Source organism: Heliangelus exortis, chromosome 23 (genome assembly GCF_036169615.1).
Source record: "Heliangelus exortis chromosome 23, bHelExo1.hap1, whole genome shotgun sequence".
In the NCBI taxonomy this organism is placed as follows: Eukaryota; Metazoa; Chordata; class Aves; order Apodiformes; family Trochilidae; genus Heliangelus; species Heliangelus exortis.
Genome location: NC_092444.1, coordinates 603,747 through 631,550, shown reverse-complemented (window position 1 = coordinate 631,550; position 27,804 = coordinate 603,747). Strand labels below are relative to the sequence as shown.

The 27,804-nt window shown below is 39.2% G+C and overlaps 1 protein-coding gene across 2 annotated transcripts in view; it reads right to left on the bottom strand.

The window, feature by feature from the left end:
* The window catches only part of LRRC38 (leucine rich repeat containing 38), a 50,321-nt gene continuing 22,517 nt past the window's right edge, over window positions 1-27,804 (bottom strand). The window contains exons 1-2 of one of the 2 annotated variants that reach the window (XM_071766900.1): window positions 12,619-13,397; window positions 1-2,250 (exon numbers count right to left, since the gene is read on the bottom strand). In XM_071766900.1, the coding sequence (XP_071623001.1) occupies window positions 1,997-2,250; window positions 12,619-13,363 (999 nt within the window). In that variant the 5' untranslated portion in view covers window positions 13,364-13,397 and the 3' untranslated portion in view covers window positions 1-1,996. Of the gene's footprint in view, window positions 2,251-12,618; window positions 13,398-27,804 lie in introns of those variants that run through there. The other variant, XR_011730346.1, reaches the window with a different exon arrangement.

Genomic DNA, 27,804 nt, shown 5'->3' with positions numbered 1-27,804 from the left:
TGAAATAATAAATATATTTGTGTTATTTATAATCATGGCACTACACAGTGAAAATCATGTCATTTCATTTTTCTTGAAACCACCAGAATAGGATAAGACAGTATTGATACAGAATATCCTCCCACTGTCCTACTTAATGCTGTTTCAATGTGTTTTCAAAAATAATCTTAACAATGGTAGCCTTACGTCGCATTGAATAAGCTGTAGAGCTAACAGAAATAAACACTCTTGTCCTGGTTTTGACCTCACCATGGTAGAAACTACTGCAAACTCTGATAGTCAATGGAATAACTCCACTGATGTCAGTGAATTCACACTGATAGGAGATCAGATTAGACCCACTGCATGACATCTGCTTCAGCCTAGCCCTGTGGTCATCATACAGAACCCCAGTTTAGTGTCCCCCCTTACATATCTCAAAGCACTTGAAAGAGATAAAGTTATTATGGTCTTCATTTTATATGTAGTGAAACTGAGGCACAGGCAGATAATGATTTCCTGAAGGTCTTCCCAGCTGACCACTGATAGATGGGGACAACACCCAGGAGTGCTGAGCCCTGATCCTGTACCCTATCTACTGGTCCATATTACCCCATAACACACCCCATACCTCACTCCTGTCTGCCTGAACAATCAGCACAACAGATATAAGGATTTGCAACTAACTGTCCATAAAAGACCATTCATATTAACTGAGCAAGGCAATATTTTAACCAGAGTATTTTAAAAGAAATTATAGCATTTACAGTAGTTAAATTGATGCTGCTTTTTATCAGCTCTAATTCTTTTATAATAGCATACAGTCAGATGGTTTATCACTATGTTATCCCTTACTTTAAGCCCTCACAGCTACTCTAGATAATACTTTAAATACAGAGCTTTAAAAAAATATTTCCATTACAAATATTTTAAAAATATACTTATCCTAAAAAGCTGTCCAGCACTATTCAAAAAATCTCTTGTAATAAATGTCTTTAATTTTAACAAAAATATCTACTGTTATATCGAAGAGCTCAAGTTTTGACAAATCTATAGTACAGTCAGAAATATCTTGGGCCAGATTCCACTCTTGTTTATACAGTTGCCAGTTTGGATCCTGGTGTTAATTTCAGTTGTATTACTCTGGTATAATCAGGAGCAGAATATAGCCCTTAGTGTTTTAAAATAACTACATGGACTGGATACTGCAACAGTTACTTGTGCCTAGCATTACAGGGAAGGGAAATCCTTTACTTCATTGCATCTAAAAATGCAAAAAAATGTTATATTTAGGATTTGTGCCATGACCAAAAAGGTGCCAGGCAACTGCAACAGGGATGACTCAGATCTAGAAGCATATTTGCTTCTAGAAAAAAAAAAAACTTTTTTGGCTGAAAGATGCCTGCAACTGCTGTCATTAAGTGGAGGATGAATGTTTATAGAGAACATTGGTAGAGAGAAAATGCCAACCTTCCTATAATGCTTTCTACAGTTCTAGGATTAATTTAAATTATATTTCGTTACTTCGAAAGTTGTGTGAGATTAATTGAATCTCTTACTACTTAGATCTAGGAAGGACACCATTTTAAATAGATTATTTTCCAGCAGAAATGTCTCCAATCTAGTCCTTTTTGAAGTGCATTTAGAACAAGCCATTAAGCCTTTACAGGAATCTGCATTTCATCCGAAAGCCAATCTGTGAGTTAGTCTTTTAAAACACTGTAACTTCTTTTTTCCCCCTTTTTCCTCCAATCTTCAAATTTAAATTCAGTGTTTAATGATCAGAGAAATTAACCTGGTCTCACTGCATCAGGTTACATATGTAAGCAAAGCTAACAGCCTCAGATGTAAACTGCAAGCCCTACATGTGACCATCATGAGGTTAAAATGGATCCTTACACATTGTGATTTCATTTAATTCATTTTTTTTTAACTTTTACTCTACTTGATTTCTTTCTAGACTTTGGCTGATGATCTAGTAACTTATAAACCAAGGGAACTGAAGTTGAGGCTAAGTTCAGTCCTCACTGTCGTCTTCATCATCATCGTCATCTTTACTGGGAGCACATCTTTGGAAGCAGTGCACAAGAGTTGCTAGGAAGAAGCTTGACAGAATAGCAGCAATGGAGACTGCAACTCCAGAGAAGATGATGATAAAAAGGTCCGTCAGTGACAAACTAAATTTGCATTCACTAAAGCTGACCTCAGATAATTCATTCAGAAAGATTCTTCTATTTTCTACAGGCAGGGAACACTGGATTTCATGGAGACCTGCAAAGAAGAGGAAAGGGAAACAAATCAGCAGAATAATGGTGAAATCTTCTGTTGCTGCAGTCAAAAGACTGAACGGCTGAAGAAAAGTTTTGTGGTCAATTTTAGGTTTATAAATGTGTAAAATTCAGAAAAACATTGAATAAACCCATCACTATCCAAAACCCATTGCATCATCCCCTTGAATGGCCCCTGGAAATCAAGCTCCTTCACCTTCAGTCTTCCAGGAGGTGGGGTATGGTCTGGGACCACGACTTGGATGATTTAAAATAGTGCATGTTGAACACTGGATGCATCTAAATCTGGAGTTTTTAGCACCTCTCTTGTTTCTACTTGTGTACCACCTGCTTGTTTCTAGCTTGTATACAAGCTGACACACTGGAGCACTTGAGAGCACATCTGAGATGTGGATGACTAGAGGAAGTACTTGCAATTGCAACTCCAGAGCTTGGGATAGAGCTCTTTGTACAAAACTTTCTGCTGAAAAAAGCGAGAGTTGTTCACCCAGTTCATATTTTCTTTTCATCAAGGCTTAGAAATAGCAACTTGAGGGGTTAGTGGGAGCAACAAGCAAAAAGGGACACAAATGGACAACCTTCTCTATTCAAAACATGAGAAATAAGGGAGGAGGGAAAAGCCATAGGCTAGAATTTCAAGACTTGTGTCTCTTTAGTCAGATCTTGAAAAGAGTTTTCAGAGAATCAACATTTTTGTTGTGTAAAAACAGCAAGCAAACGAATGCAAGATACCACAAATTCATTTGAAGAGGAAGTTCTTTGCTAACTGGGAAAGATCATTGCCATATTTTGGCAGAAAAGCCTGACCCAAGCACATATGGCATCTAAACAAATCCCATTTTTCTTGTAGCAAGAACAAGTAAGTTTCTATACAACTGTGTTTCTGCAAAACAAACCACTTTTAACAGCTGTGAGACTTCATGGGAACTGCTGTTTTCACAGCAGCTGAGCCATGCTCACTGTATCTACAGAAAGAATGCACAGGTGACCACAAATAACTTGACTTTTTCTATTTCTGACCTTCTGAAAAAGAAGTTCTCTAGTCCACACCTGCCAGCTTTTAAAATCACCTCTGTGCTGGAGTGGCCATGATGAGTTGGCAGGATCAGATCTGAGCTTCCACAAGGAAGGAAGCAGAAAAAGAATACATCAAAAAGAAAGAGATAGTAAAAAAAAAAAAGGCTCCAAAACAAAACTAATGTTTCTTAGCAGTTCTACCCAGTGCAGCCCTTGCCTCCAGCAATAACTTAGTATGGTAGCATTTGCACAGGATCCTAGAGATGAAAAAATAAGAGCTCACCTACTCTTGACCATTATCCACAGTAGTTTTGCCATGGATCAAAGCTCTGTTCCTATTTCTCAAATGATTTCACCTAGCATTACAAAACACAGAACACAAACAGAAAAGAATCTGCAATGTACCAAGTTACTTAGAGGGTATTTCTTGTGAGAATCAGTGTACTGTAAAGATTCTGAGTGTGATTATGCAATAATGAGAAATAAAAAGGCTCCTCTCCATGTAGCTATGGGTACTGGAATCTAGGTCATGTTCTCAAACCAAATAGATTATATGGGAATTTTACACTTCCTTTATTCTGTGACACTCCAATGTGCTAGTTTTGCCTCAAGTTTTTACAGAATTCTTAGTCACTGAGAATAGAATGCCAATAAGGAAACCAGAGCATCATAAACCAGGGGCTAGTACAGGAGGCCTTGCCAGCTCCCAGATAGAGTTTCAGCCATGCTGTGTATACACCAACTTTTCAACAAGACAGGAGAGAACTGATCTCTCCTCTCCACAGATAAGACAGTCTGTTAAAACCATGCTGGAAGCAACTTAGGAGGACTGCTGAGCTCAGTGGAAGCACATGCCAGTGACTGAGGGGGAGAGGAACATTTATTAGTCCATTCTGTTCAGTGAATATTTTTTCTTTGCTGTGTCGTGACACTATTGCAAAAACCCCAGAAGCTTTCCTTTCAACCCCACAGAGAATTTGGAACAGACTGTTCATTTATACCAGACTTACAGCTATATTTCTGGTGCCACAAGGAATTTCTCCTCCCAAAGCTAATGCAGTGGTTGTTGCACCAAAGCTTTTGCTTACCTCAAAACATCATAATCTGAAGGTCACATGAATATCTGCTTAAGATGACACATAAATGATACCATTTTGTCTGCTTCCATAGCAGATTGTTACTTCCTTTACATTAGAGAAAAGTATGTTGTCCTTATGACATGAGAATCCAGCAGGTGTGGAGAACCAACGCTCTGTACTCCACCTGTCTTACAACATTCATGTCCAGCAATAGATCCAATTCTGTTCTTTGCTTGGGCAGAAAGTAATCCCAGGTCATGCACCCTCTGCATGAACAATAAACAAAAGAACAGCTTATATAGAGTGATCAGTATTAATTATAAAGTATGGGATTATTTTCCTCTGGGTGATTCTGTTGCATATAGACTGACTCAGTGAAATTATCTGTCCCCACATACAGGACTCCCAAGGGACAGGAGTGCAACTTAACCTTTACAAGAACCCTGGCTGATTTATTTTATCAAACCTGCTTAATTTATTCCTTAGAAACAAATAATAAACTATAAAAAAACATCATTGAAGTGGTTAAAGGGTATGAAAGTAGAGCACAAAGGTTATCTCAAAACAATATGAATATTTAGTGCTTTGGCTGCAGTAAGAAAACCTTTGATGATGGTTATATATATATCTCTCATTGCTCCCACGGCATGTTCAAAGAGTTGCTTCTTCATACCAAACAAATCTGTAAATGAAATAACAAGTGTGAGTGTGTTATAAATACATAGCTTGTGTTATTTTGGTCGGGGCCATCACATTATCTGCAGTAACTCCAGCTGCTCCAAGGACAATGTCACACACTGAGTCTTTCTGCTAAGTCATCTGAAGAAACAGATGTATTATACTGGCAAAATGTAATGTTTTGTTTTCTTTTAAAAAGGGAATGTTTGAAGTCCCAGTCAAGGGGCAGGTACTTGATGCCTTAGAGCCTTGTCTCAACACTGAAAAAATAAGATATGGGTCTGCACCCCAAGGAATAGATCTTCTGAGGAACACGTGAAGTGTGAAAGTGCTGGAATTTAGGCATTAAAAGGAGAGGCATATTTTTAAGAAGAAAAAAGATATATGTGTTTATAAAGAAGTGATGCAGAAGAGTTTCAGGTAGAGTTTATTTCAATGAAATTTCCTAAGAGGGTTTCAAATAATTATTTTGGAGGATGAATTTAAAAAAGAAAAAATGGAAAAAGAAAAAGAAGGCCTCAATTCTGTTTTGGTCGTTGTAGAGTTCACAAAAAACAGGTATCAAGAGAAACAATTTCCCAATATGCAGCAATGTACAATAATATAGAATAATGAAAATACCCCAGTATGCAGAAAAAATACATGCAGAAAAAACTAAGTGAGCCTAATGCATGTGTTCATGACTATCTATGCAATACATGTAAGAACATTGTAATATGCTATTTCAATATAATTTGTTTTTGAAGTAAAATTGCTATTTGTCCTTTTGGGGGGAATTAAGCTGTTCTTTCACGTTGCTGAGTGTAGTTAACACAGACTTGAAAAATGTATATGTGGCATTTTCTTTCTTGTATGGTATTTTGCCTCCAGCTGTAGCTCTCTTCAGTCTACTTAACCACTGTCACTAATGTACGAGATGTTTTAAGAAGCAGTGAGAGAGGCATTGCCTCCAAAGAGACACAAAATTTCATTGGTAATAGCCTCAAGCAATCAGAACAGCAAGACTTAAAAAACCTGAAACCTAGATTTAGATCCCTAAATAAAGCTTTTTATGGCCAAGTTCCCCAGAGTCTCACAGACCAACATTAGAGAGTACTTAACAGTTTGTCTTGATGCCTACATAGAAGGTTTAGCATTAGGTGTTCACATCTGCAAATGCTTTCTTCACATCTTCAAATCCATGAAAAGTGTAAGTACTCCAAAAAGCCTAGAGATGGAAGAAACAGTGTGAAAAGCCAGTGGCAGTCAGATCATTTTACTGAAAGTGACTGGGATATCAAATTATATATTTATATATGTGTGTATATATATAGAAACAGATTTGATGTGTTTGTCTGGGGAATCTAATTTCTGTTAGGAGTTTCTGCTTGAACACAATAAAAGCTGCTGAACACGTGAAATGTCTTAGGGCTTTTCATTCCTTTCCCCAAAACCAGATATTATGTTCTGTACTACTGATGTGCTAGCATGTGCATGATACTCAGGGAAGAACTGAATGGCTGCAATGGACAGAACACTCTGTCCTTTTTAGCTGAAGCTTGCTCTGCTTCTATATTAGTACATGAAATTAAAGAAGTCTTCTCTGCAGCAGATGAATAAACATGTACTGATAAAGAATGAGAAGTCAAGAGGACTTAGCAAATGCTCAGTTGCTTCACTGGCCTATAGTTAGCTTAGAAGGTCAAATGAAGCCCATATTCTCATGGAATTATGATGCTGTGTTTTGAAGACAATGTTTAACATTTTCAGCGAGCCATGGGCTCCTATAAAGGCTTGTACCTCTGCAGACAGGTGTTATTTTATTTGCAGAATAAGCTTAGTAATAGATCTTAGATTGGAATTGTATAATTGGAAGAGCTGAAGTAGCAAGTGATGATCAGCTCTTGATCATGCTTTCTTTAGTAATGAATTAAGTCTGAGTTCCCTGTTCCAGAAGGCTGCTTACAGTCTCTGCCACCTGCTCTTGTTTTTTCCCTTCCTCCTCTCACTGCCAACCTTTCCTTTGGCATACAGTTTTCATCTGGGAACACACAACTTCACCAGAATCTACCTATCCATGCCTATCTAGGAAGTATGAGCTACAGAAGTCTTCAGAGTAGCTGGATAGCATCTGTATCACTACTGGCATTAAAAATCCCTTTGAGTATCTTAAAAATCCATACTCCTGTGCACACAACTTTCCAAAGTGGAGAACATTTGACCAAGTGAAGAAGAAAACACAGTCCTAGTCCTAGAAGAAAACACACCTAGCCTTGGTGCTGTGACAGGGGATTTGCTGCCACTAATGACCTTTCTTCCAGTCAAGTTCAGAGGATACTTTAGTGTAAGATACAGTTCTGCCCAGTTCTGTCTTCTTCAGGCTTCTTTTTTTACCAGTTCTGCTCCTAGTGCTGTGAAAGTAAACGTTGGCATTCAGGAGGATGCTGCAGGGACACTGCACCAGCTAATCCTGTCTCTAACAGGGGCAGCTAATCCTGAGCACCAATCCTCACTTAAACTTGTGCTACTTTAATTTCAACAATTCAGAACATCTGTTTCCTTTATTTATTGCACAGGCAGCTCAAATCTATTTGGAATTCTGTTCCTGCCCAGTTCTAAATTGAAGTCTTTCTCAACATAGCAGTGCATCCAGACTATCCATGAAAACCTCAGCCTAAACCTCAGCAAATATCCCAAAGTCTAATACTGTTATAACAGAGGGCAAAATTTCTCTTGCAATAGTGAGGAAGATTAAACAGAGTATGTACTAAACAAAAAAGGTTGATAAAACCCCATTGCATCTAGCAGGTAAAGCACAGATACTCCTTACAGCAATCCCAGAAACACTACACAGCTTCCTTAAGAGGCTTCTCCAAAGATACTGAGAATAAAAAAAGCAAAATGAGGGCAAGATGACAGAAAGGAGACACTGCAGTCACACACCAAGGAATACTTAAACTCTAATTAAAAGTAATGTAAAAAATGCATTAGTCATTAGCAAACAAGGTCAGAGCACAGCTGCCCAAAGCGTGTTCACAGAAAATAAAAATCAGCAGCAGAGACCTCTACAAAGCACTTGAATGGGGCCAGTACAGACTACTTCTATTTTTCTCAGATGCATTTCAGCTGAATCCAATTCTTTTATCGAGGTGAGAACCTCAGAGAGGTTCAGGAAATGTCTTTTGCAGTGCTACAAAGTAATTTTTAAGCAGCACGCTTAAAAAAAAAAATTATTCCAAAATCATCTGTATGGAAATTCAAATGCAAGTGTTCACAAACCTCATGTTCTGTAGGCCATGTGCAACAGTGACAATATTTTGCTGAATAGCCCTGAGTTTCAAACAGTGTGACTAAAAAAAAGTAGGTTAGAAGTTGAAGTAACAATGGAAAAGTGCATTTTTAGCCAAGATAAAATGTGATACAAAACATGCTCTGAAAGCAGAAGAAAGAAATGAGAAATTCAGGTGTATTCAGTAGGATTTCCAGGTCCCATTGAAGCAGAAAATGCAGAAGTCTCCAAGGTGACTCTTCAGCTTAAAAAAAAAAAGAAAAAAGAAAAAAGAAGCAAATATTCCTTAGACTTGACCAAATTAAAAATTTGGAAGCCTTATGCCCCAAAATTATTTAACTCAACCTATCTTTCCTTTTATTCAGTACCTGTCTTGCTTTTATAAATATTTTCCTTAACTTCTGTCATGTTAGAAAATTTCAGCCTTGTCAATCACCCTTTGTAAAATTCCAGATGCTCAAACATAGGTAAGCAGAGGATGGAAAAGAATAGCACATACCTCAGATATAATATTTCCTTGAATTATTTGAACAGTGCATTAAAGACCAGCTTAGACCTTTGTCCTCTCAATTTTTTGTTCTGAGAGCTGTCATGCCCCTCATGGAATAAAACCTTCCATGAAGGATTTTACACTGCTCTTTGAATGGACTGAAATTTTACATCAACTTTTCTATTTTCAAAAAACAATCCAATATTCTTATTCTCTATGCTCCTCCTAATGGGAAGCCTTTAATATGAATCATTGGCCACAACGCTGCCAATCAGGCTTAACAGATGTCTATAAAATCAGATATCCTTCTACAGAAAATCTTCATGAGCTTTATATAACTTGACCTTTTTGACACATAGTGAACACAGTCTTCTCTAGGAAGAACTGATAAAGAATTTATACATATTTCCCACTTATTACTGGTCTTCAAAGTTCCTTTGTCTGCTTTGCACTACACACACTCATTTGTTTTAATCAGTTAATAACCAAATGAGAGGGGAAAAAAGTGGTTTGGAATATGATGGAAATGCTGGCTTTAATATCTTTTTAGAAATATAAAAATATTTCCTGTTTTAAAGGGCTGTGTTTAACTAGAAAACTTGTAGTGCAGTTTATTAGTCTGCCTGCAAATCTGACATGTGAGAGTATTCACTTAGTGCCAATTAAGCCTTTATTTAGAAATTTAGGTTAGATGAATAAATGCTGGGATCTGTAAAATGATTCAAATCCCAGCTGGTCATGTGAAGTGACAAGTTAGATGTACAAAGGCAGCTCAGCTGGGAAGAGGCTTTACAGTCAGCTTGTCAGACAGGTCAGCAGAAGTTATAACTTCACAAGCTATTTCTGGTAGCATGCCAGAAAGAAAATGGACCTGGCTTTTGCAAAACTAATGAGTTAAAGTAAGGCTTTTGCTCAGATACCAACAAATCCTCCAGAGGCCTTAACTAGAGTGAGGGCTCCAAAATCAGTTATTGATATTTCAAATCATATTTACAAAACTCCAATTTTTTAAATCAACTTGGTATTCCTTTTGTAATAAACAAGGGTGACTTTTTCTGACATCTTACTGCAGTGCTAAAATTAAAAGGTGGAGAAGTGGCTGGGCTTAGTAAACAGTTAACAGCCTGAGTGATTCCTCTCAGACATGCAGACAGCACAGATTAAACTATTTTCAGTGTCATTCAAAGCAAGGAATCAAAATGAATGCCCAGGATGCCAGTGTTATTTCTCCCAGCCATTTACCTCCTGCTTCTTGCTACCTGTTCCAAATCTCCAGGGACTGCCATGCTACTTGACACTGGCAAACAGATGTCCTGGATCCTAGTTCATCCACAGACTCCAGCTTTGGTTTGTCCTGTCTTGTCTTACTATCACAAACAACAATGTACAAAGCCTCTGGTTTCTCTGAAGGGCTTTGTCCTTTCCACTAAAGGTCTAGGGACCACTGATGGAAGTTTGCTGCCATTCCCCTTCTGCACTTTCCCTGCTCAGTAAACCCAGGCTACAGTTTGCCACTTAAAGGCTGGGGAACTTCAGTCTGTCAGGGAGCTCTTCTGTACTGCTAATCAAGAGTTTATTCTTAAAGACAAACAAGAGCAGAAAAGCACCAGCGAAATATTTTCCTTTCTGCCCTTTCCCATGTTTACAGGGCATGCAGTGCAAATGCTTGGGCTGCTGCAGAATTACAAAGGAAAATGTTGCAGCCAGAATAACAAAGATCTTTTCTTCAGCCCTGAAAATGCATTCCTGTCTTTTTCTTTTGCAGAATGTCCAGACATAACGTCTGCTGCCCTACTTAGCCTGATGTGTTTGCTGCAGGAATACCTCTGTCTCCAGCCCTACAGAAGTATCATGAGGAAGCCAGGGAGTCCAAATGCTGAATCTTTCAGTGAGTTGCTCTTCCCACCCCTCCAAGGAAAGGCCAGGAAAATGTAGCCTTGGACAAGTATCACCAGACAAGTAACACTAATCTGATTAGTTCATAATGGTTATAATGTTGTGACATGAAAAACTGAGAACTGGAAATAAAATGCAACCAAATCATAATTCTAAGAAATCGTTTTACACTGACTTTTCAAAAGTTGTTTTGAAAGGCACTCAGGTAATGGCCACTTGGTTTTAAAATGTCATTGAAAATCTTTCCTTGTAGGGTTTAGTTTTACCCTCACCTTTGTGAATAATATTTTGCCACTTTATTAAAGGGGACAGCCAGGATCTGTGTGGCAGCAGCTCACAGGCAGTGATAGAAGGGGACTTGCTCCTGGGAACAATTGCAAATCATTTGCTTAGGCCATGCAGGGGCACAGCTCTAATAAAAGCAACCATTTGAATATTTGCTACTTCCCTTCTTCTCTTCCCACATCAAATCTAACGGAAATTTTGGAAGATCTGGGTGAGTAATTTTCCAGCTCTTTGGCTAAAACACAACAGTGGATAATAGAAAATGCTGTGAGAAAGCATCTCTAAGCTCACAAAACACTGGGGACACTGGCAACACGGTATCAAACTTCTGCTAAAGCAGCAGGGAAAGGAGAACTGTCCCCAGAAGAATAAAGATGTCACTGAGGCAGACAGGAAAAAACCCAATGCTTTTTCCTTAAATGACTTCTTCCTTAAAACTGCTGTCTGGCAGAGTATTTAGGGCAACCTAGATGAGTATATTAAAAAATGTTACCCAAGGTCATGAGCATGAGAAAAACTGGCACAAGTGAGCACAGACTGATGAGTGAGAAAGGAGAGAAGAGACCTCTGAAATCTGAAGTCTGTGTGTTTCTCTCTTTTTGGCCGAATTCCAGGTAACAGTTACTTGGCCTCAACCTGTTCCCCTGAGCAGTTCTCCCCCAGCCTTTCAGCTCTCACCATCTTCTGCACAGACCTCCCCACTCAGACAGCTGGGATTTTCTGGTGGGTAGCACCTGCATACCCTCTGTAGACCTTCCAAAGTTTTTATGCTCCAAGCAGTTTCCCTTCTGCAAGCAGCCAGGCAGCTCAATGACAGGAGTTGATGCTCTGCTGTCATTGGGAAGCATGAGCTGTGAGATGATCTCCTGCTAAAGCTGGATTAAGAGAGGCTTTGAGGTCGTGTGAGAAACACAGAGCAGGAGCCTGGATTCCCTATATATGGCAGTCCTAATTCTTATTTTTTTCCCCCCATGCTTTTCTGAAAATTATTAGCCCAAATACCAGAATTATATATCCTGTGTTTTGGGGTATTCTAGAGCCTGTTCTGATTTATGCCTACTAGTGGAAGCAGTACTGTTTTAATGAAAAGAGACAAAATAAAGAGTTTCAAACACAGGGTATCACAACAAAATACTTCCAGGAAAGGACTGACAACTACAGTTGCATAAAATGGTGATTTAACTCTACTGTAGCTGCTTTATAGTTGATCAGTAAAATGAGAGAAAAAAAATCCATTTTCCTAAGGGGCTGGCACAGAGTGTTTAGCTGCTCAAAGGGCTTATTGTAGAAAACATATTTACCAGACAGAAAATGAAGTCTGGAACAGAACCAGCTCTGGGCTGAATTAATTCGAAAAGGCTCTTTCACTGCCCATGTAAGTTTAGTGTATAAATCAAAACTATTAGAGCTAAATTTTTAAATTTTATGTCTTAACAGGAAGGAGGACCTGCTGCTGGGAAGCACCCAGGATCATTTTAATGGACTCATTTGTTCAGAGCATGCAATTACCGTTTGACCAAAATGCAGTTTGGGTCACCGCAGGCAGCAGACAGACAATTTGACCAAGAACCCTCCCTTCCCTCCAAGATACACAAACAGAGAAATGTACATACTGCACTGTAAGTCACCAAGCTTTACCTTTCTGGAGCTTAGATGCATTGTCCTGTATCCAGCTGAAAAGATTGGCAAAGTCACAGTCACAGACCCAGGGGTTGCCCTCTAAGCGTATCGCCCGCAGGGAGGGAAGAGCTTCCAGGGCTGCCACATTGAGGCTTTGTAAGTTATTGTCATTCAGTTCTAACACTTGGAGCTGTTCCAGGTTCTCAAAAGCAGCCTCATCCACATCCACCAGGTTATTGTTTCCGAGGCTCAGTTTGATCAGTTTTTCTGCTGATCTGAACGTCCCAGCATCAAGCTGTGTTAAATTATTGTAGCTTAAGTCTAAATACACCAGTTTGGTAGAACTGCTGAAAGTGCCCTCTTCTAAAGAGGTAAGGGAGTTATTCCTGAAGTCCAAATAGACTAGATCTCCATAAAATATAAAGAAATCAGGTGGTATTGCCTGGATGTTGTTATCAGCTATAAGAAGTTTCCGTACATCCAATGGAAATGGATTAGGAACACTTGGGAGTCCTTGATCCCGGCAATCTATGGTGTGATAGTCCATACAGCTACAGACAGCAGGGCAGAAATGACCCCCAGGTAAGAAAAGCAGGCAGGCAAGGACAGCAAAAGGCAGAAGGCAGAAAGGGAAGCATGGCAACATCGTCAAGGATTCGAATGCTGTGATGAGCACCACTCCTAAGAGAAAGACATTTTGCTCAGCTGAGCAGCAGTGCCTGGTGCTGGTGTGTGTGGTTGTATCCAGGAGATCACATATCATCACAGATCCGATAGCAGCAGGCTTGGGAGGGGGAGGGAGAGTGACTGGAGGAGAGGGAGGGAGACAAATGTGAGGATTTACACTGTCAGAATATTACAACGCTGTACAGTGTGATTGGGTGAACGGTGCAGCTTTCAAAGGGCTCCTTGGCTTTTGTCAGCTAAAAAAAGCCTGTTTGCATATCTGCTGTATATTCCAGCAAATGGGAAAACACACACACACCTGATCCTGTGACTCGACAGCAACAGCTTATGCATTAAAAAGCCTCTGGGCAATAAACCCTGATGAAATCTATTGTTTGGTTTCTTCCCATATGCTTACATCAAAGTGACCAATACCCTCTAGAAATGCCAGTGAGGGTCAGGGAAGTGTCCTGGTTAACTGCTAAGGACCTTTTCTCTTTCATTTGTAAAGCAGGGATCAGAAGAACAGCAAGGGACAGCCCCAAAACACTGACTGACTTGGGCTGTTTCTGGATGCCCACTCAGCTTTTAGTGCCACCACGTTCACAGAACATAAATATGATGCAGTACCTCTTAACCAAGAAGTACAACCTACTACAGCAACAAGCAGCAGAGTCACAAAACTGGGATTTTCTTTTTTTCCCCATCTTGTTTTAATGGCCAGCTGCTTTCTAATCTGGCACAGGTAATATCTGCTGGGCCACACAGAAGTACAAATTGTGGATCAAATCCTCAGGTAGTGAAAACTGAACAGATTTTCTTCAGTTTCAGAAGGCTGAAATTTTTGACAATCAATCTGCCTGACTCCCATGGGACAGCAAAGCAGATTTTGCAACAAGGCGTCTCTGTTTTTCTGACATCCTCAAATCCACACCCAGAAAGGCAACTCCTCTGCCAGGTGCAAGCTTATCTTTTAACTCCATCCTTCCCTCTTTATTCACCTTGTGTAAGCAGACAGAAATGGGACTCTACTGCTTGGGCCAGGACTATGTGCAATGAGACAAGGTTCCACCTGGGTGCCTCTGTCCTGAAGATGGGAGCACAAACACCTCTGGGAAGCTCACTCCTAGGTCAAAGAGAAGCTGATGATCTTCATTTAAGTGTTTCATAACTGAATTCAGAGTGTCTTTGGACAGAATTTCCTTCCAAGATAGCCTGTCCTCCCAAGATACACTTGAACACAGAAAGCAGCAGCAATCTCTCCTTCAGTAAGTGTATAGAGGATGGGAGGAAAGGAAGAGGGAGCCCAGACTGCTCTCAGTAGCACCCACTGACAGAAAAAGAGGCTGTGGGCACAGATTAAAAACCATCTGAAAACAAAACACTTATTTTTTACTGTGAGGGTTGTCAGACACTGGAACAGGTTGCCCAAAAAAAAGGTTGTGGAGTCTCCATCTGTGGAGATACTAAAAATCTAACTGATAACAGCATTGGGAAACTTGCTTTGACTCTGCTTGAGTGAGGGGGGACAGGACTAGATGACTTTCAGAGGTCCTTCCCAATCTCAATTCTGTCAATTGCTGCTAGGAAAGTCAGGAATTCTACCTTTGACCACCTCTCATTTAGCAACACAGTTGTTTCTGATTCATAGGTCTTTTGGCTGAGCTACTGTGAGCCAGCCCCTAGATCCCTCCCATAAATACACATCCTGCTTCAGGTGTCTTTCATGTGTTGAATTACTTTTAAAACATCACCCAGAAAGAAACAGGCACAGCTGCCTCTGTAAATCAGCAAGGCAAAGCCCAGCTAAATTGCTGATATGATGATTTAAAACATTTACCTTTAAATTACAGAGGAAGAGGAAGTTTAATAGGCTACCTCTCAGTAAAAACCAAACAACCATGTGGTCAGGATTCAAGAAATCAGCATCAACAAATAGCTGCAGCTGGTATTTCTCATGCAGAACTGATGCTTTTTAGATTTGCAAGTCCGTGTCTTGCAAACACTTGCTTATGCTGTAATTGACTGTTTTTTCTTCCCCTAATTCAATTAAGGCTTTAGGTCAGAGATAACACTGTTCCTAAACAGGAAAGCAGAACTGACTCAGTATCCTGCATCAATGATAACTTTCTATAGGAAGATGCAGCTGTCTGGCAAGGTCACCAATACACAGGACTTAGGGTCCCCATGGCTCCTCCCATGCAGACCTACCCTTTTTCTATCAAATGTACCAAACCAGACTCTGACATTTTCTTTTCAAAGATGCCTCAGCATTATTATGCCTATTTCACAGATGGCAGACTAGAAACAATAAGGCACAGTCTGTGAAAGATCCAAGAACATGTTAGTGGCAGGGGTAGGAACAGGACTCAGCTTCCCTAAAAATTCCACCAGCCCTTGCCCAAACTACCACTGCTTGCTTTCTGAAAGGATCAGACCTTCCTTTTGCTCAGCTACTCACATCTATTCTTTATATATTACCTCCTGCAAGGGAAGCACTGTAAGCAACATGATCTTCACAGCTTATTCTGCAGATTCATACGCAGTTTGCAATTTCTTCACAGAATCTGTGGAGCTTTCCTGTCTGAGATGTTTGTGAAGGGGTTGGCAGGCGAGTTGGGATTACTGTCAGGCTCTGGATATTTTGGGATAGGTTCCTGGGATTTGTCAAACATCAGCCCTGCTCCCACAGCATCCAGGCAAACAGTTTCAGTGCTGCCAAAATGTCACAGCACTGATCTGCAGCTACACCAGAGCAGCCCCAGTGCCATCCCAGGCTGCCTGCCATGGTCTCACACCTTTCTCTTGCTGTCTCTGATTTCACAGAGTTTCTTCCTGAGTTCTCATTCTCTGTAGAACATTTCTTTTTGTCTGATCAGCTTTATTCATTCCTCAGCTGCTGCTATACCCCTCAGCATAGGAATTCTCTTCAGTCTTTTTCAAGCTTAATTCACTTGCCAGGCAGTTTTGGATAGCAGGAAGGAGGATCCTGCAGAGCCTTCCATCTCATAAGATATTAAAACTTTACTTCTTTAATCTTTTATACGCATAGTAAACTGTACTAGTAAATGATGGGTTTTTGCTTGCTATCTAGGTGCACAGCACCCTCTTGTGCCCTGCAGGACAGTGAGGGGCTCTGCCCATCAGCTATTACCAAGTTTCACTGTGCTCTGAGCATCACTTCTTCCAGTGCTCTGTTAAAGAGACTCCAATCACTTCATCAAGATAGTAAAAGACACAGCTCAGGTGGTGCTCTTGGGTGCTGTTTTCAGAGAGGCACCCAGTAATTCAGCAGAGGTGTCACAGCATGACACAGAGACCTGACAAGGGAAGCAAACACAAGGAGCAAAGCAAGCTTCTAATTCCCTGATTGCACTAAGTTAGAGGAGCCAAATTACAAACCATTTGCATTTAATTCTACCAGCACAGCCTATTGTATGTATCCATTGGCTGCTTGGTACAGTAGTAGGGGCAATTGTAGATTGCCAATCACCTCTTAGATCTGGATTTTTTTTGTTTGTTTGGAGTAAATTTTATCTGCATCACAACAGATAATGCATGCCAGGACTCTGGCTTCGACTACCATAGTAAAATACAAAAATACTCCAGTGAGCAGGCTTAGAAATTAAGATCTGTTTATAATAACAAATAGCAAAGCCCTCAGTTTTCTCACATGCTACCCAAAACCACTTAAGAGTACCAAATTTTATTTCACATATTTTTGAAAAAGCACAAACTTCCCTTTTAGAAACCAAACAAAATCCATATCTCCATTCAGATGGGGTTCCATATAGATCAGATCTCAGCTATCATCTCATTTATCTACGACCCTGGCTTCCAAAGTCCCCAAAGGCAAAAGGGACAGAAAGGGACTGAAAGACATGGTTTTTTCATAAACAAAGAACTAAGAATGGAGGAGTTTGTGTCAAATCCTTTTATGGAAAATGTGGAAGCAAAACCCATTTACCTCCAAATCTCCCACACACAGTTGCACAACATCAGGCAAGATCTGGACTAAAACAACAGATCTAGCTCTGCAGTCCTTTAATTTTCTATTCAGGATACTACAAAGAGAAACCTCTAAAATAAAACAGGGAGAGAAGCCACACAGGTACTTATCTTTAGGGTACTCACAGTACTATAGCAGGAGTGCTATATACATGGCAAACAGTAGGAAACTAACAGAAAAGTCATTCACTTCCTTGCCCAGTGATGTAAGAAATAGTTTTGTGGAAAAATGACAGACCTTTCAACTTTCCCTTAGAAATTTCCAGCTCTCCCCTTAAAAGTGCTCAAAACTTCCCAAAATAATTTGAGTAATGGAAGTAAAAGAAAAATCACAGTACAGACACATATGAAGGATTCAGATCTCAGCCAATAAATCCTTCCTTACAGACTGAAACTGAAAACTGCCCATCCTCATACTTCTCTGCAGATAATGGAGCATATTTTTCCATGAAGCAAGTTATTATTCCAGGCTTATGCTTCACTGAGTCAAGGTACATGTCATGGCCAAAGCTGCTGTACCAGGTGCACATAATGAGCACAAAAAGTTTTGCTCTTCATTATCATACATTAGCAATGTGTCACAGGAACCAATGTTCAAACCTGAGTGACTCACAGAATGTTAACCAATTCATCAAACCCTCAAATCAAGTGCTAAAGAAACTGCTGAGCAGAAGTCTCATTTTTATTGCAGTATTTATCATCTTGGCTTTTGTGTTTCTTCCTTTTGAGAAAAATCTTCCCCTGCTATGATCAGGCATGTGTTTATGAACACAGATAAGGAATACTTGAGGACAGTTTTCCCTCTGATCTTACAGCTAAGATAGATGGAAAAAGCAAGAGAAAAAAAAGTACATTTCTTTGGACAATTTCTCAAATGATAGGAACTGTGAAGTGAACTGAAGCTTATATTACACCTGCCAAGTCCTTTGCTGCTGCTGCCATGCCACGGGGAGGGAGATTACATCAAAATTAATCAACATGGCAGCAGCAATGATTGAATTTGAAAACTTGAGACACTGCAGTTCAGCAGCCAAATGAGACCAGCCTAAACCCATCAAAATATTTCCATCATCTGCTCTAGACAACATGGCTTAGACACGTGGTCACTATCTTGCAGTAGACCATTTACAACTAAAAGCATTAAGGAGAGATGGAACAGTGTAAATTATATTTAAATTTTTCCCCCGGGAAGGAGTTTGTATCCAGCCACTCCACTGCAGTCAACTGCTAGCCCTCTACATCTTCATATACTGGTCCAGTTTTTACATTATATTATTATTACACCTGTCTGTTACACTTTATCATAAAAACACTTCATGAAAGAAGTTAATTCTGAACAACTGCCTTTCTGCAAAACAACTATAAAGCTGAACCATCTCTGCCCTAGGACCATATAGCCCTAAGTAATACAAAGGGACAAACAATAGATGAAGCCTTGAGGCAAGACAAGGAACACTATAATCTTGCACTTCATTCAAAGTAACTAAACTGACAGAATAGGGGTGTGCAAAAGTATTTTTGTGTGTATGGGTATTCAAATGAATACTTTATCTGTAGAGCTCTTTCTATGGACAGATCTGACACCCTTTTCAATCCTAGGTTAAATTAATCAAAATCTCTATTAAGTCAAGAAATACCTAGTTCTTTTGTACACCAAGAACAAAACCAAAGAAAATGGTGACAAAGATCCTTAAACCAATGGGGTGAAATTCCTTTATGCAAAGGACTTGGTTTTACCTTTGAAGTATAAAGGCTGAAGAGGCCCATACACTTCACTATGCAAAAAATGTTTGCAAGATTGCAAAAACCTCATTGCAGCTCCCAGTCTCTCCGTGTAACTGAAGCATCTACAGTCCTGTTCATGGTATGTGATCCTGGTCTTCACTCCAAAGCAATCTTTATCTTCTTACAAGTTTCCCTGGCTATACAGCACTATAGTGCCCCTTAGGGAACACAGTATTTTGATTTAATGCCTTCTGACATCTCACTCGCCTTGTTAATAAGATGAGTGAAATGTCAGGTGGAATTACATCAACCAGTGCAACAATCCTCAAAATGGAAATGTTTGGAACCTTGTGCTACTGCCTCTGGATTTGCTTTTAAGCCACCTTGATAACCAATGCTAATTCTTACAATAAGTATCTTCCAGATTTCCACCAGAACTTACTTACCTCCCTGACAACAAACTGGGGGCACTTCTCTGGTACTGGGTGATACTGGACATAAACTGCAGTATTTTCTTGCAGTCAGACTTTGAGTGGTGCATTAGTAATCACTAGCACAGCTGCTCTCTTTAGCACTTTAACTTTTCAGCCTCCATGTTGATACTTGAGTGTTATGCAGTAGTTTTAAATACTAGAACATGAGCAGGACACTTAGTTTTGGGAGGTGGGGGTATCCAAATACTTGCTTGAACATTTCCAGCATCCAGTTCCTACATCTGCTTAGACAGCCTTCTACAGTTTTGGAGAGCTGCCTCATTACAGAGATATTAAAGCCAAGAACCATCACCAAAAGAAGGTAAAATGCAGCATTTCCTCCCTGGGGAAATGTTAATGAAGTTAATGGACATTAGTGCTGGCAGGATGCAGAGTGTAGTTCTCAGTTATCACAGTCGCTGGGATGGTTCTGCATTTTTTTTCTCCAGCAACATAAAAATTAAATCAATCTCACAAAAATGAAGTGAAGACTCTTAAATCTCAAACTTGAAGACCCAGAAGAAAAAGTACTCTTGCTTCAGGCTCTTATAAGTTTTTCAGGAAGTTAATGGGACAAAAGCTGAAGACAGTAAAAATATCATTCATGTGGTAATACATGGAATGTACAATTCTGTACATTTTATCAGGCTGTGCTATAAGCAAAAAGATATTTTTACAGATCATGGAATGTCTGCATGCTAAAAACAGAGAAGCCAAAAACGTCTAAACATTTTCAACAAAAACTAAAATTGAAAACTTAATTTTAACACCTAATTTCAGTTTTCTTTTTACAAAATGTTTTCAGTCTTCAATCAGTGATTTGGTTTGTTAATTCTTACATTTTCCCCATGGTATTCCTCAGTAGGATATAGTCTTCTGAACTTTCCAAGAAGTCATCTCCTATATCTTATGGTCAGAAATGTCTTACCTAAGAATATGACAAAAGCCTTTGATTTATTTCTTGACACACAAATCACTTAGTTCCTTCTACTGAAGCAAAATCTACTAGGCAAATACATGCTAAAATTATACATGTGTTTTCTTCCAATACAGATTTTACTTTACAAGCACTTTATTTGCTTTTCCTGCAAATACAGGAGTAGCTTCCTGCTTTTCCTTTGCCAAGGTTTTATTTGTTTTAAGGAAGATGGTTTGAACTTCTTCACAGGTGCATGAGCTGTGCAATTATTCAAAGCTGGTATAGGCCTGTCTGTGGCTGAGCATTTTTGTGGCTATCCTGGACACAGGGATGGAATAGCTGTCAAGGCACTGATACAGAATCTGTGCAGTCCACCTTAAAAGTTACCAACCAAGAAACAAGTTTGGAGACACTAACAATGAAAAATTTTGATAGTGGTGAGAGGAGCAATTAGGTTTCAATTCCTTTGCTATATTGCTGTTGCTGGGTCCCTAAAACTAGGACCAACATGACATTATTCACATGTTATCCAGAAAAGCATTTCCTCTGGCTATTATTTCCCAGCCAGGTACTGCATGCTGTTCAGTTGGATGGCCAAAGGACCACAGTTACAAGTTGTACCACTGGGAAGTGTTTTAATGACTGGTTTGAGTGAGATGAATCATTCCATGTGCATTTTTGATGTGGAGAAATGTCATCCAATAAAGGATTAGTTAATGCAAGTGTTCAAAAAGCCCTAATGATTTTGTTTGCTTTTAAAGTTGTGACTTTTCAGAAAATACAGTATACTGAAATACTGTAATTGATGGCACAGCTACTGGGCATCACTCAGTGCAGCAGATACCTTATCATTACTTCTAGGTACTGCCTGCTGCTTTGTGGCATTATCATAATGACAGAGGGCAAAAGGAGGATGCTGGCTCTTAACTGCTGAGCCAAAAATAAAGCTCCATAATTCCTGAGTGTGCTTTCTGGAAGATTTATGTGCACAGAGCATAAATATCCTACAGGTTAATAAAGTAGAAGTCAAACACCCTGGATAAAGAAAAAATCCATCTAAAACCCAGCAGTTTGTTTTTACTCACACTTAGTGTAATACCTCTGGGCCTCTGTTTCCCCATTTCAAACAGGGGAAGGGATAAATCTGCTGTAAGACAGGCTATGCAGTGTATAAGATATCTGGATCTAAATCCCTTCTTTTAGGAGTTATCTTCTTTGCTATGAAAGATGCTGCATTATCAGTAGTGCTTGCAGGCAATTAAAGTGGTTAATATTCTTTGTATTGTACTTGGTGTACAGCTGCCTACGCCTACAAATACATGAATCATTATCCTCTAATTAAGTTTCCTGCAGTGCAACCAAGATATTAGCATTCCAATAAAGAAAGAAACCTCTGAACTCACTTCTTATATTTAATGGATTTATAGAGACAGTGTTGGCACTGGAGGGAGAGTCTGATATACTTATTTCCACCCTCAAATGCTCACTGCCTCAGTTTCCCCACTGTTTCATATGGAAATAACAACAGAATGGAGCTTTAAAGTTGGATGATATTCACCTCAAAAGCTTTCAGCATTTCCATTTTAAAAGGCATGGGCTTTTAAAATATTTATATTTTAACAATACAATAGTGTCTTGATCTACAGACATGTGTAGATGGCTTGGGGTTTCTAAAGTGGTGAGCAGGCCTCCAAGAAAGCAACTCTCATTCTCCTTTGTGTCCTGGAATTAGTTTATGCACAACAGGTCTTGCAAATACAGAGCAAAGCATAAAACATTAATTTCCTAATCTAAAGCAGGAATTAACTTACCTCTTAGGAAAATCCTGCATCTGAACTGCTTTGCCTTCTCTCCCTCGAGTTGTTACTGACATCACAAAGTGATCTTGTGTGATGGTTTGAGTAATGCAAAGGTTTGTTTTTGTCAATTCCCCTTTAATCTTATTCATCCAAGTCCACCTTCTACACTCAGACTAGGACTTCACCCCCTACACATTCTTAAGGCATCATTTCATTCCATCCAGACACAAATGATTTATAGGGTAGCTCAGAGGATAATCAAGCCCTTGCTCTAATAATTCTTTTTAACTATGATGAACATTTTTGTGTCCTGTGTTTGTTTCCCTTGCAATGATACTTTATTTTTTCAGGAAAATAATTCAGTGGTGTAAACATTTGGCAAAACTATTTGTAAAGCCATGCTACTAGTCTAACATTTCTCCTAGGCAAAGCATTAGTAGTTGGAGCTAAAACCCTTTATTAAATTTACTAGTGTATTATTTAATTTTAAGGGATTACAGTACATGATTCAACTACTAGTCAATGGGATAATATATGGATTAATCCAGATTTTGCAAACTGGCTGAAACATCCATGATCCCTCATTGATTTCAGAACATGGTTTCATTTTAATTTGAGGTATATTTTGACCCTTAATAAAATTCTTCAAATTGCTACTATATGTTAAATCTGGTTCCCACTGAGATGGGATCACCACAACAGCTTAAGTCATTTTAATAAAACCCACGGCTTCCACTGTTGAAAGATCACTTTTTTCTCTCACCAGACTCTTTACTGAGGTATGTATTTTCACACTTGTTTGGATATGTAGCCAGAGAGGAGGAATATGCTGCTGCTTGAAGATGGGTCAAAAAAAATTTGCAGCCCAAGTCTCCCTTGTCTGGAGCAGATTTCTCTGCTCTATTTGTGATCAGGGAAGTGGTGAAATTCAGCCCTGCAGTGAGTGCATTTTACAGACAACAGTACCTGTGAACAAGTCACTCCCTCTGGTGGCTACAGAATACCATGTAGATGGTCTCCTTTTTATTCACTTTATTTCCAGATAAATCCCAGCTATAAGAAATGTGCCAAAGTCAGGAAAGGCAGCAGCAGAACATCACTCTGCTCATTCCTTCCCCATATTCACAGGGCATCCCTCTCCACAACGAGCCTACTTTTCCACCCCACTTGCCCACCTCCCATTTGAAACACAACTATTCTTTCCATCAGCACTTGTTCATCTTTGCACCTCCTTCATGAAGCCACTTATTCTTGGGAACATGCTTTCTATACAGAAAGGAAAAGAAACCACATTCTTTTGCGTGCAGTTCTTTCCTAAAATCAGAGTTGAGATGCATATTTTGTCACGGAATTTAATGGGGGTAGTAGCTCTCATTTATTCCTCCCTCCATGTTCATTTTAATTTATTCTAAAAGACAAAGAATTTACAGAAAAACTGGTTGCACCCCTATCCTGCTTCCATCCACACCCTCACTCTGTCCATCTCCTCATTAGCCCAGGCAGCTGACAGCCTGGCTGCTAGGACACAAAGTGGCTTCATACAGTGCAGGGACTGTGCTGGGTTCTGCTCAAGATTCCAAGAAGGTGGAATCTCAGGCACATTGTCAGGATTATGACATTTCTGGGTTTATTTTTCACACACCAATACAAAATGTACTTAAAACTAGGACACGCATATTCCTAATGACAGGCATTTGTAGAAACTCACTATAAAGCCAGGGAAAGTCTTTTAAAGTATTAAGAAAAAAACTACTACAACCTTTCTGTAATAAATGAGAGACTGAGTACACAGCCTGTGTGTTTTCCCCTTCTTTGGGCTCCATTGCTGCATTACTTTCCTTATATAACTGTTCCAGTTAAAAGAACACTCCTGACCTAAGAAAACCTACGTCAACCTTATAATTTTTTGTTAAATACACTGTGGTCATCCACAGGTTTAAAAGTAGTAAAGAGTGGGCATTCCATATTTAACTATGAGTCACTCTCCTGTAGGTCACGTAGAGACAACTGATGGCAGACTCTGGAAAGGCTTTTTCTGGAGTTTTCCATATTAACTAACAGAAAACCCAACTCCAGTCTGTCCTCAAGAGCATGCCCACCCTCTGCACTCTGCTCAAGAACCCTCATGTAACCTGATGCATTCAGTGAAATCTGTTTTCAGGACTGTGCCCCAAGAAAACTTCATTCTCAGGGGAAAGCTCTGCTCCAGGGGTCCTTAAAACAACCAACCCACCCATCCCTCTTGAGAAAGGCTACCAGTGTGGACTGTCTACCAAATAAATATGTCCTACCTCCTTCAGCCCAGTGGTTTGCTTCAGGTAGGTAACAGTGTTACTCTTAATTTAAAAGGATTAAAATTCATTCTTCTGTGTTAAATGGCTCAAATTCAGTGGCTTCTAATTAAAAGCCTTACAGTATGAACAAAGACAATTTCAATTTTGATATGATAAAATCAGGTAACAAAGTCTCTTCAGCATCAAACCACAGACTTTGAAACAGAGAAATCTTGACATTTCACACAGGTAATTCTCTCTTACATAAAACTAAAGTCAAGCCCTCTACCTTTTCCCTCTTCCAGTCCATCTTGATCAAGTCTTCTCCAGACTGACTGAAATGGCATCATGGAGAAAAGCATTGCACAAATGGCTTGTACAAAGAACAATTGCCCATAAATCTAAAATGAACTATTGGAAGTCTAGATCCTTACTTTTCCCTTAAATAGCAATTTCTCTTGAGAGTCAAGTCAGTAAGTCTGGATTTCCTGGCTATGATGGGACCTGGCTGCTTCTGAACTGCTCTCATCAGCCTGCTGTACAGCCCAGAGGCACTGGCTCAGTGGGTGCCCATTTATCACAAAATATTTTAGGTTGCCTCTACACCCTATGGATTGTGAACACCGGTATAGATTGATTTTGGTGAAACTAAGTTATATCAGCTGAAAATCTAGCCCCATCTTTAAAACTGACCAATAAATCAGTTCTATTCCAGCTTAAGATCAACTTCAAAAATTATTGCAGTTTTCTGATTTAATAATCCTATTTCCTTTCCTTCTATTTCACTAAAAATACACTCAAAAACTGTGAATCAAGCATTCAGTGTGATGATATCCTTTGTAACTAAAGGGATACTGTCTCTGTTGCCAAATTTCCTGTTTCTGTACCCCTAGGGCAGCTGTGGGCCCTGCAATATTTGGTCAGAAGCATAAAAACTGATTACTGCAAGCTTTATTAATTTTCAAGCCATTTCCTGTTTTCCCTTTGCAGCCAAACCCACCCCCTTTGGCAGGTACTGAAATATAAAAACACCCAATTCAGTCTGAGGAAGCGTTCTAGTACTTGGAAGAGGAGTCTCAGAAAGGTAACTACAATTTTTCAATTACCTGTTTTCAACAAGGTAACTTTGCTTTCCTGTGAAGTAATCTCAGCAAATCACACTGTAGAGAATTGCCCATCTGAATTTTTGAATCTTTTACATAACAGATTTAGTCTTACAAAACATTGTTAAAGTCACAAGAAGAGAACGTTTGCCAAACAAATTCTGGAAGTGGAAATAGAAAGCAAATTCAATTCATGAATTGCTTTTCTCATAACTAATGTTTGGCTTCTTTTGATATGTAACTCAAAACTGCAGGAACTATCTTCTCTCCAGTCTGAGAGATGAGAGCCTCAGTTTGCAGAAGGGACAAATGCACACAGGCTCTTATGATTTACAGGAGCTCTGCATGCTTGGCAGTCCTGAACACCAGTCCTACAAGGCACAGGTGTCTTCAAAGAGTTTCTTAAATAACAAAAGATTTTTAAAAATCAAATATCAATTTCAGTAATATGCCCCTTGGACCTTGAGGTACATATAAAATTTTGTAATTTTTCTTCTCTCTAAAACAGAGATAGTGAAAACAGAAAATGTTTGAGATACTTCAGGAAAATGGTAATTTTGTTGTCATCTGAGATTAAATACAATTAACTTGCATATAGACTCCAATTGACTTCAGCCCCCCTGGGTTCATACTGCAACACTGACTGATTCAGGGGGAAACAGATCATCCCACACCATGTCAGCACTGGTGCATAACACTTTGCAGGATACAGTCACTATTTTTCTACTCCTCAGCTATGTTTCATTCCTTGCACTTACTTAGAGACAGCTGAAGCCTCTCACAAGGCTGAATGACTGCAATGGTCAGGTGGAAAGAACAGATTATGAAATAAAAACATAAGGGTTGCTTGTACTCTAGACCCTTTCCACCTCCTCCCTTAAACTAGTGTAATAAAAAAAACAGAGCTGCCTGACAAAAAAGTGACCCATGCACTCATATCCTGGCAATTTGTGGGAATTGTCATAACACATCCAGAAAAAAAAAAAAAAACAAAACCAAAACCCAAATGACAACACCCCTGTGGAGACTTAAATTTAATTTCATTAGATCATTTGAGCACATCCATGAATCCACTGCCAATCAGCAGACACACTTACATATAGTTATGTCCTTACTTTGTTTTGAAACAGACCACATAATTAAGTGCTGCTTTAAAGGCAGATGGTTAAATCAGAACTTTAGGATAACTCCCTTGTTTTTACAAAACCTTTTGGCTCAACACAATTATAATACAGTGAACTACAGTTTCATTAAAACCAACTTGGTAGTGGTCAGAAGAAAACTGCTCCCTTATCTCTTTCTGGCTCCATACACTCTTCCAATAGTATATTGACAATTCTGAAATAATTTTGTTGATATTTTAAATCAGGGGGCTCAGCAATGCCTCCCAGCCTTAATCTACTTACTCAGCAAAATGCTTCCTCAGTAGAAGGCAAGTTCCTGTCATGGTTGTCTTTAGGGATCAATTTCATCCCATGATGACAAGTAGAAAGATGTTCCTAGCTTTTTCACTAACTTGTTTTGTATCTCTAGGCAAATTTCATTTCCTTTGCTACACTTTGATACTGTGATAGAAGTTGATTAAATTAAATTCTTCATAGTTTGATAAATTTAGCAAGTGTTTTTAAAGAAGAGGCCGGAGCAGGAGAAAAAGTATGGTATAGGAGAACCTATTTATTATTTGTAAGAATAATGAAAATGTTCAACTGGAACCCTCACATCTCCAACTCCTGAAAGCTCAAGAGTTCCAGTTCTATACCCAGAACACAGTACAGTTTAAATGAAGAAATTACTTAATTCAGCAAGTAGCTTATCTTCCTTTAGAAAGGCTTATTTCTAAACACAAGTTTGTTTATATGAATAAACATAAAAATGAAAGGCCTTCAGAGTAACTTTATAGAAAATTAATTCTAGAAATACCTTCTTTTTGTTCCTGGTAAGGGTTTGTTAACATTATAAAGTCCTTGTTTGCTCCAGTTTGTCTTTCATCATGTACTACAGTAATTTTTCTCTCTGAAAATACATAACTCCAAGCATCTCATTCTGATAAAGTAAGGAATTGTTTCACTTTTTTCAAAGTCTCATGAAAACAGACATACTCCCCAAGCAAATTTCAGTTTCACAAGTGGCATTTCCCAGTAAGAAAACACTTGTTTAAATAAGTTTGACATAGCAATATTGAGGAATAACTAATCCCAGATTTTTAGATTCCAGACATGCTGAAAGTCAGTATGTGGG